This window comes from Nicotiana tabacum, chromosome 14, assembly GCF_000715075.1.
Source record: "Nicotiana tabacum cultivar K326 chromosome 14, ASM71507v2, whole genome shotgun sequence".
Lineage (NCBI taxonomy): Eukaryota > Viridiplantae > Streptophyta > Magnoliopsida > Solanales > Solanaceae > Nicotiana > Nicotiana tabacum.
The window spans coordinates 105,237,842-105,248,316 of NC_134093.1; the positions used below are offsets into that span (position 1 = coordinate 105,237,842).

At 40.9% G+C, this 10,475-nt stretch overlaps 1 protein-coding gene across 1 annotated transcript; it reads left to right on the plus strand.

Moving 5' to 3' along the window:
• Positions 1 to 8,634: 8,634 nt before the first annotated feature.
• On the plus strand, positions 8,635 to 10,171 carry LOC107797032 (putative F-box protein At4g22030). Its single transcript, XM_016619867.2, has one exon. It carries the CDS (start codon positions 8,925 to 8,927, stop codon positions 10,041 to 10,043), a length of 1,119 nt encoding a protein of 372 aa, XP_016475353.1. The 5' UTR covers positions 8,635 to 8,924; the 3' UTR covers positions 10,044 to 10,171.
• The last annotated feature ends 304 nt before the right edge of the window (positions 10,172 to 10,475 follow it).

A 10,475-nucleotide genomic window follows, 5' to 3' on the forward strand; every position in this document is an offset into this window, starting at 1 on the left:
AGGGAGACCATGGTTGTACAAGATGAAGGCCGTACCTTCAATATATCATCAATTGCTGAAGTAGACCAACCGGTTGCAAAGGAGATGAATGATCTCAGTTTCCAATAGCAAAGGGAAGAAGCATGCAACATAGTAATTACAGGAGTTGGCGCCTCCTCCCGAGCCGAGTGAAGTAAACTAGTGGGAGGAGTCGTTGGAATCCTATCAGGTGCCAAGATACTTCCAGGTACCAAAATCCACGACGGAGGAACTTGAACAAGTCGCATTGTTCGAGAAGTTCTTGGAGAGGAAGTTCCACTTGGGGACAGAACTAAACCCCGAGCTCAGGTCTGGATTTATCGAATTTCTTAATGTTAACTATTTTGCGTGGTCGCATGCGGATATGACAAGTATTCCATTAGAAGTGACCATGCACAAACTAAGTCTGGATCCCAACATCCCTCCGGTAAGACAAAAACAACGTCCTATTACTGAGGTTAGAAACAAATTCGTCAAAGAAGAGGTAACTCGTTTGCTTGATATCAGTTCAATCTGAGAGGTAAAGTATCTTGACTGGTTAGCTAACGTAGTAGTAGTTCCAAAGAAGAATAATAAATTTTGCTTGTGCATAGAATATAGGGATTTAAATAAGGCGTTCCCAAAAGACTCGTTCTCACTGCCAAATAGCGATCAAATTATTGATGCGACGGCCAGATACGAGTTAATGAGTTTCCTCGATGCTTACTCCGGGTACTGCCAAATCAAGATGAACCCGAAGGATGAGGAAAAAACTTCATTCATAACAAACTTTGGCACATATTGCTACAATGTGATGCCCTTCGGGCTTAAGAACGTCGAAGGCACTTATTAAAGGCTCGTGAACAAAATGTTTGAGAAACAACTAGGGAAAACTATGGAGGTTTACATAGATGATATGCTGGTTAAGTCTTTGAACGCAGTTGATCATCTTAAACATTTGCAAGAAACCTTTGACATCTTAAGGAAGCATAACATGAAGCTTAACCCCGAGAAGTGGGCGTTTGGGGTCAGCTCCGGTAAGTTCCTGGGATTCCTGGTGTCAGAAAGGGGGATTGAGGTTAACCTCGATAAAATTCAAGCCATCGAAGACATCCCGGACTAGCTATCAGGCGTGAAAAAGGTTCAAAGTTGACAGGGAGACTGGCTACTTTGAGCAGATTCATCTCCATATCTTTGAAAAAATGACATCATTTCTTTTCACTACTCAAAAAGAAGAACAACTTCGAGTTGACTCCGGAATGTCAGCAGGCTTTGAAGGATTTGAAAAGTTATTTGTCAAGTCCTCCATTACTGTCAAAACCGGAGGAAGGCAAACAACTGTTGATCTACTTAGCGGTCTCGGAGGTAGCGGTAAGTGACATTTTAGTCCGTGAGGACAAAGGTACACAATCTCCTATTTACTACGTTAGTAAAATTTTAACAGGAGCAGAAACTCGGTACCCACATCTGGAAAAATTAGCCTTAGCTCTCGTAGTCACCGCTCGTAAGGTTAGGTCTTATTTCCAATGTCATTCGACAACCATGGTGACCACTTTTCCTCTGCGGAATATTCTTCATAAGCCTGAAATTTCAGGTAGACTGGCCAAGTAGGCCGTCGAAATGAGTGAATTTGACATAGAATATAAACTTAGGACTGTGATTAAGTCATAAGTTTTGGCCGACTTTGTGGCCGATTTCAGTCCGGGACTGTTACCTTTGGCTACCAAAGAAGCAGTGATGTTGTCAGAATCGATATTAGGAGTTTGGACCTTGTTCACGGACGGAGCTTCCAATGTGAAGGGGTCCGGGCTCGGCATAGTTCTAACCACACCCTCAGGAGAAACCCTAAGGTAGGCCATAAGAATCGTTCCTCTGACTAACAATGAAGCATAGTATGAAGCTTTGATTACAGGACTCGAGCTAGCCTGGGGACTGGACTCCGAGGTCATAGAAATCAAATGTGACTCCCATTTGGTAGTAAATCAGGTCTACGGGATCTTCGAAACTAAAGAGGAACACATGCAACAGTATGTAGTGAAAGTCTAGGATCTGCTCACTCGGTTAAGGGAATGGTCAATTACGCACATCCCAAGGGAAGAGAATGCGGAAGCAAACACACTAGCAAATATGGGTTCGTCCACGGAAATGAAAGGACTGGACTCCAGTACGGTCATACAACTTATGCACTCGGTACTGGACGCAGATTGTTATTATGAGGTAAACACGACTAATTTGTTCTGGGGCTGGAGAAATCAGATCATTGATTACCTCGAGGACGTAAAATTACTTGAAGATCCCAAGGTATCTCGGGCGTTGCGTACTAAAGCAACTCGATACAGTTTTCAAGGAGGTCAATTATATAAAAGATCTTTCCAAGTCCCATTGGCCAGATGTTTAGGGGCTTCCAAAGCTAACTATGTCATGCAGGAAGTCCATGAAGGAATCTGCGGAAATCACTCAGGTGCGAATTTATTAGTTCTAAAGTTATTTTGGGCAGGATACTACTGGCCCCGGATGGAGCAAGACACCAAGTTCATGAATGTCAATGCTACGCACCATTGGTACATCAACCAGCAGAGCCACTACAGTCAGTTGTGTCACCATGGCCTTTTATGAAGTAGGGGATGGCTATAGTCGGTCAGTTGCCACCAGCCCCCGGTAAGGTAAGATTATTTTTGATTTTAACTGACTATTTTTCTAAATGGGTTGAAGCAGGTCCATATCAAAAGATCGGGGAATACGAAGTGGTAGATTTCTTATGGGAGAATATAATTTGTAGATTCGGGATACCAAAAGAGATAGCATACAATAACGGGCCACAATTTATAGGCACAAAGGTCACAAAATTCCTTGAAGACTTGAAAATCAAAAGGATCACATCGTCACCTTATCCAACGTGGGAAGGCCTCTACTAGGTTTCAACTGTCACCGGGAAAGGGTCATACGAATGAGAAAATCAAGACGGAATAAATAAAGTTGTCGAGCAACTGGAACGTGGCACACCTCAAAAGATACTATTGCTGATGAGCCTCGTCTACACTGAAAGTATGTGCTACATTTTTTTTTCCTTCGTCCGATTTTTTTCCCAATTGAGTTTTTCTGGCAAGGTTTTTAATGAGACAACAATGAAAGTATATTATGAAGAAAGCTTCATCAGTAGAAATAAGACCTTAAAATGACAAGGCACACAAAAAACGGACACTACGGAGTGGTTAGATAATCTTTGGCTCGGTAGCAAAAGTTCCTGCCGGGAAGTAAAATTTGCTATCGGCCAAGGGTTACCTGACCATTCACGAGTGCAAGCCACTAGGGGTTGTTAGATAGTCTTTGTCTCGATAAAAAAGTTCCTAAGGGGAAGTGAATTTCCAAAGGATCAAGACTTAGTGTTCAAATCTCATCCTTCGCATCAAACACTGGGTGGGTTGGGGGGGGTGGGGAATGATATAAGAGTACGACAACAATGACTGCCGCATCGACCGGCAACCCAGAACCCCAAAATAAAATTATATCATCGGGACCGAGGACTGTGCGGCCAGCCCCGTAGAAATAAGTTGTACAAGTTAGCCATAAGTAATGGCAATTTCTTTTTAGCATAACGAATGCTTATATACTTTTGAAAATGGAAGGAATAAAGTAAAGCCCTTTTATTTTTATCTTGTTTCTTGTCCTATAGATGAATTAATTTTATCATTTTAAAGTTAAACAAGTACTTCAAATGCTAATACTGTAATGAACAAGAAACGTCCTCTTCAAGAGCACCGTAAACATAAGAGGGCCTTCTCTTATGAAACCTTTACGGTAAAGGGTTTATTCCGGAAGAACTTATGCCCGGAATCCAAGTGCTCTCAGAGACAAATACACCTGAAGCCTTGCACAATTCGACGCAAAAAGTAAAACTTGCGCAAATACTTGAACGAAAAGGGCGCAAAGAGTAAAACTTGCTCAAATACTTAAATGAAAAGTACGCAAAGAGAAAAACTTGCACAATACTTAAACAAAAAAGTACTTCTATTCACAGCAAATGTGCCAAGTAGCACAAATATAAAAGTACAAAAGGAAAAGAAAGCAAAAACTAAGCTACTGCATCTCCGGAACCCGGAGGAAGAGAAGATTCTGCTCCCCCAAGAGAAGTGGGTGGTTCTGCCGCCGACTCAATATCTTGGCCTTCACCATTTTGGCCTTCAGCATCATCACCTTCTGGTTCTTCTTCAGTTCCCGAGAACTCAGAACCAGAACTAGAAGAGTCGGTACCATCAGGCCGGACTGGAAGACCCCTTCGGCCAGTTGGCTCCAGCTCACGGGCCTTAGCGATTTTGACATCAAAGTCAATGACACCCGCTTTGGACTCTTCCAAGTTTTTTCTCCTCATGCTATACATAGAATAATATTTTTCAACAATGAGGGAAGCCGCTCGGCGCTGAAGTTCTTCTTTAAGTTGGTCAACCTCGACAGAAAGGATGTCCCACTCGGATCTAGTGGCTCGGAGACTGGCATCAAGGTCACGGACAGTGGAGCTAAAACCGTATTGTGCTCTATGACCCTCTTATGCCTCTCCTCTAACCGGGCATACTTATCCTCGGCAGCAGTAACTTCTTCAGTTTTGGAGTTTAAGGCTGTCTCCAAATTATTCAATCTTTCTGCAGAGGGAGCCTCACGATTGGATTCAGCAAGAACGACATTATGGACTTCAACCCATTTGGCCTTAGCTTCTTCAAATTGTACCCTTAACGGGGAGACCTCCTGGATAAGGGTCACTACTTTTTTATCGCTTTGCTGTAACCAGGACTCCAACTCAACGGCCTTAGCAACTCGTACTTCCTGTTCTGAGAGGCGAGCAACAATCTGGTCTCACTTTGCCAAAAGTTGATCTCGATCGGAGGTAATTTCCTCCTTATCAAGAATCAGCCTTTGAAGGCCCTCAGAAGCTAGGAAGTTGGCCTGCAAAACAAAAATGCAAACTCAAAACCCTGCCATAACAATAATAGAAGAAACAATAGAGGAAACAAAGACTATTCCATTGTTGTGTTATGCATGTTAATGTTCACCAAACACTCTCCCGAGAGAGTTTGTATTTTATTCCTATCTTTTTCTGAAGCCAAAAACTTCATAATTAGCAAGTTCCACTGGTCGGGATAACAAATGTCATCCAGTAGAAACTGAGGGACGCTGCTCCTCCTTTGGGGATCTTTAGAGGGGGCAGAATAATTATGCCCCAAATTCCCAAGAACTGGGATTGGGGAGGAGGGGTATCTTCCTCTCGGGAAACTACGATCGGTGGAGATGATGTAGCAGTTGCTGGTGGCGAAGGCAAAGTTGGTGAAGAAGGAGATGAAGCTGATGGCGTCGTAGGTTGAGAAGCAGCTACGGCAAACGCAGTGCTGATTGTTGGTTGCTCATCAACGAACATGAAAGGGACCCAATACTCAGTTTCATGGTACCGAGAACGACGATTGGGACTCGGAAGCGAGAGTTAGCATTTTCCGCCATATCATACTCCCTAGATTACCGAGGCATCATCCTCGGTTAGTGTAACTAACTCAACAGATTGAGCATTCTGTTGAACTGATGAATGCCGTCATCTTCTATGTAGAGAAGCCTCCTCATCACTGGCTTCTCCATCATCATCGATCACCATGGTGTCTATGGCTGGCTTGGGCGCGAAGCTCATCACCACAATATCCAAAGACGACTCGGGCATTGCATTCTTTGCCATTTTATTTTTGTCCCCGGCCATGGAGGAACATCTCCTTTTTGGTTGCTTGTTCTCCGGCGAGGGACTCCGAGAAGAAGCACTTGCACCAAAAGTAGGCTCGGAGACACCTGTTCGGGTGAAAGCCTCCTGCAACAGCCTCGCCACATCAGCACGATCAACCAAAATGTCCTCGTCGGGGACGACAACTGAGCCTTGAGGGAGACCTGAATTCAACAGGAGAGAAAGGTTAATCAATTTTCCTATACGAAAGGTAAAAACAAGATGAGTTAGACTTACTATGATTTTTAGCCTTCCACCCATATTTAAGAGCATGTTCTTTCCACATGCGGGTCTTGGGCATGGTGGCGTCCAAATTTTCTAGACCCAATGGTCCAAGCCTTCAACCCTAGGCGGTGTTCACCTAGTTACTGAAATAAGTAAATGAAGAAGGGCCAGTAACAACGTGAGGTGATCTTTAACTAGAAGAAAGAACAAATGATGAACTTACGAGTACAGTTCCATAATTCCGGAAAGGATGAAGTCGTGGCCGGAATGATGTCTCTGGTGGCAACTGCAATGAACCGTTCCATCCACCCATTGTCGTTGTCGTCATCCATGCTGGTTAGCAAAGCATGGTGGCCACGTTTGCTGAAATTTATCATTCCCTCATAGAAAATCTTGGGGGAATAAAGGTTCATTAATCGAGCCAGGGATGGCTTCTCTCCCGTCTCCTGGCATAGACGCCGAAGACAAGCAAGTGTCCCCCACACATATGGACTTATTTGTGCCGGCATACCTGGTAATGGATGCAAAACTCCATGATAACGGAGTCAAGCTCCCCGCTTAAAGAGAACGGTCCCAAAGTGAAGGGATACGTATAAAAATACGTGAAACCCTTCTTGGGTAAGGTTAACCTCTCCGCCAGGTCAGGAGCGATGATATTTAAATCATGGCAATGACAGTCTTCCTTCACAACAAGAATGCTGGAAAGACGAATGAAAGAAGGATACACACTAACAACCCACGTACGAGGGTTAGCAGAAGGATACTTCTCTTCAAAGTCCTTAGTTGTGATAGGATTCCTTAGAATAATAATGCTCGCCGTAGGTGGAGCAACATCATTATTTTTACCTTTGTTCTTTGAGGAACTGGGATTTTGGGAAGAAGAGGCCATGTTTGTCAGAAGGGAGAAAAGGGTTTCTTTCTGAAGAAGAAGATTAGAGAAAGTTGAAGACAAGTATGAGTTGAGCAAAGAGAGTTCGAGAGAGTTTGGAAAGTTATGAAGTGTAAATGAAGAAGTTTGATGCGTATAAGTAAAGGAATAGGTGGCTAAAATCGTGGCCTTAATTACCTCGATAACCGGAAAAAGTGTGGCTTAATCATGGGATGACGCGTGTTTGGGGTATTAAATGCGGAGAGACGTACGTCTAATCAACTGTTAGAAACTTTTCAGAGGGGGTCAGAGGATTTCCCGCCAAAAAAGGTAGCTCTACCAACTTCCCGGTGACACAAGGTTATGCCACCGAAAAGCAGGAGGACTATCTGTATAGGGTAAAATATGTTCATATTTAATGATCGCATAAGGAAGCGACACGTGGAGCCGAAGACAGAAGACAATCTGGCCCGAAAGCAACGATCTCAAAGAGAATGGTATTCATAAAGGCGAATTAAATACATGTCACACGGTAGCATTTAATGGAGAATATTCTATAGCATTAAGTGCACGGCCCGTTACAGAGAATATGACATTTACTGCCCACCGTTATACATTCTTCAATTGCCCTCATAATTATCATTTAAGAGGGGCTTGATCCTAGGATCTTGTTCCCCAGGTGAAACTATAAATAGTGAGCTCTATAGTCATTGTAAATGATACGAATTTGCTAACAAACTAATACTATACTCTGTTCAAAAGCTCAATAATATTTTATCTTCTTGCTTATTAATATTGTTGTTACCGCTTCTGGAATCAAGATTGTTACTGTCTTATCTTGACTTCAACGCTAAGTCTTATATTCTTGTCTAATTTATTTATCATTTTGGGATCAAGTTGATTCACTTGTCTATAAACCACGTATAAATTCAACTGTATCATTTTACGGATAAATAATAATATACATATGTTATATACTTTTTAGCTAATGAATCTAATTAGTTTCGACCGACCGACTAATTTTGTATTTTGGCCAAAAGAAAAAGGGCGATTAAAGCGTGGTCATGATGTTGAGTTTACTTCCTTTGTGTCAAACCTATTGTTTTCTTTCCTATTATGCTAATTAACTCCTACCCTATATATATTTTTTCATACTGTGTGTCTGTTGTTTTTTTTGGTAATCAAAATATAAACTATGTGCACGCATAATTATCGAGTTTGGTATATAATATTGAAAGGCTTACACCTGTCGGCCTGCTCTTATCGCATAGGCGAGTCCAAGATGGATTTAGATTTTATGGGTTCAACTTTTAAATGTTTTTAGCATTGAGCCAATTGTATTTTTAAAGTAATGGGCTTAAACCTATTATTTGTTGTAATTTTAATAAATATTTACACATAAATTTATGCTTCACATCGAAAGTACCAGGTGCAGATGAACCGAGAGGACAAACTCTACATTTGCCCCTTATGTTTTTAGCCAATAATGTAGATATAATGAGTTGTCATTTGAGGATATTCAATATACATAATTTACTTTATTTGGTAGAAATAAAATCTTACACAATCAACGTTTTTTTGTGTTTCACGTGGTAATTATCAAACTATAAATTCATAATGTAACGTGTATTTGTCATCTTTTTGTACCAATATGTGTCACGTAGTGTAATTAATTAATCGCTTACAGGTGCTTAATAATTATTCAATTTGGTCCAGATAATTTATCTTTTAAAATTATAACACACTCCTTAAAAGATATATTTAATAAATTTAATCATAAAAGTATTTACCTAAATTACCCTTTGTCTTACTCAATAAAAGGAAAACTAAGGGGGCTTAGAATTTACAGAATTAGTCTTGGCCTTGTTCCCATTTAGTTCAAAAGTTCAATAATTCACACAATTGCCTCTCATTCCCTTTCAAACCTTTTCTCCTCATCAACTTCAAACAAGTAAGAGGAGGATCAACCTCTCTACCCCACAAGATAGTAGTAAGGTCTGAATACATTACCCCTTTCCCTCCCCCGATCTCATACTGTGGGAATACACTGAATATGTTGTTGTTATAAGAAAAGGAGGATCAATGAAGGAACAGGACGTGATAAATGATTACACAGCTATAACTACTTGTAATCGAATCGAGCAACAACTTAGCCCATCAACAAAATCTGATGTCAATAATAGTCCTGATCCAGTAAATATCGCAAAACTTTACGCAATTAAAGAGGCTATTGCAGATAGAGTGGAGATGCATAAGAATATTGGAGAGCAGAGAAGCCAGTGGAACAACATGCTTTTGACATCAATTAATATCATAACTTTAGCAGCTGCTACAATGACTGCAATTGCAACTACTAGTGCTAGTCCATTTTTGGGACTCAAAATTTCTTCCACTTTATTGTACTTGGCTGCTACTGTAATGTTGGTGATCATGAATAAATTACAACCATCCCAGCTTGCTGAAGAACAACGAATCACAACTAGATTGTTCCAACATCTCCTTCACCAAATCGACACAACTTTATCAATCGGTCACCCTATGACTAGTGATGTTCAGGAAGCTATGGATAATATCTTGGCTCTTGACAAAGCCTACCCTCTTCCTATACTCGGTACAATGCTCGATAAATTTCCATCTTCTGTCGAGCCTTCTGTATGGTGGCCTCAACAACGACGAAGACAAGTCAAGAAGATTAATCAAAATATAAACGATTGGAATGGTTGGAATGGGAAATTGGAAGAGGAAATGAGAGAAATAATGGGAATTTTGGGAAAAAAAGACCAAGAAGAATATATTAGGCTAGGGCAAAAAGCCTTGAAATTGAACAAGATTTTAGCCATTTGTGGTCCTTTACTAACAGGGCTAGGAGCCATTGGCTCTGCTTTTGTGGGATCTTGGGCAGCTGTGGTTGGAACTGTGGCGGGGGCGTTGGCGACTATCGTTAACACAATTCAACATGGTGGACAAGTTGGAATGGTTTTTGAGATGTATAGGAATAATGCAGGTTTTTTCAAGTATATGCAAGAAAATATTGAATTTAATTTGATGGAAAAAGATGTTGAGAGAAGGGAAAATGGTGAAGTGTTTGAATTGAAGGTAGCTTTGAAGTTAGGTAGGAGTTTATTAGAAGTAAGGAATCTTGCTAATGCTTCTTCTTGGAAAGGAGAACAGCTAAATGAATTTGCAAGCAAGCTTTTTTAGTACTTATTGACAGAATCAAATACACATTTCGTTATGTTTATACATGTAGATTTACTAAGGTATTCTTTTGTTCAATTAACTATGTATTAGAGTTCTGGTCTGGGAGTTTTTCTAAGCAATTGTAAATTGACAAACGATTTGATTCTAAGCCATTCCATTGGTACAATACTACTTATTTCACATGCGGATACAGGATTTGAGGGTGACGGAGCACATGAGCGGACTGCTCAACTAGTGCCTTCTCGAACTTTTGATCTTAAGAGTTCCAAACAAATATAAGAACATTTTCAACATATAAACACATATATATCTATAAATTTTGCCGAGGTTAAGGGGGTTCGAGGACCCCTCTACTCCATACATAGGTCTGCTTCTGCCCGCGTTAATAATTGTAGAGGCACCCAGGCTTAATAAGTTCAAGCAAAACAGTTG

What these genes read in the sequence shown, in the direction of transcription:
- LOC107797032 (XM_016619867.2), top strand. Translation starts at nt 8,925, where the DNA reads ATGAAGGAACAGGACGTGATAAATGATTACACAGCTATAACTACTTGT.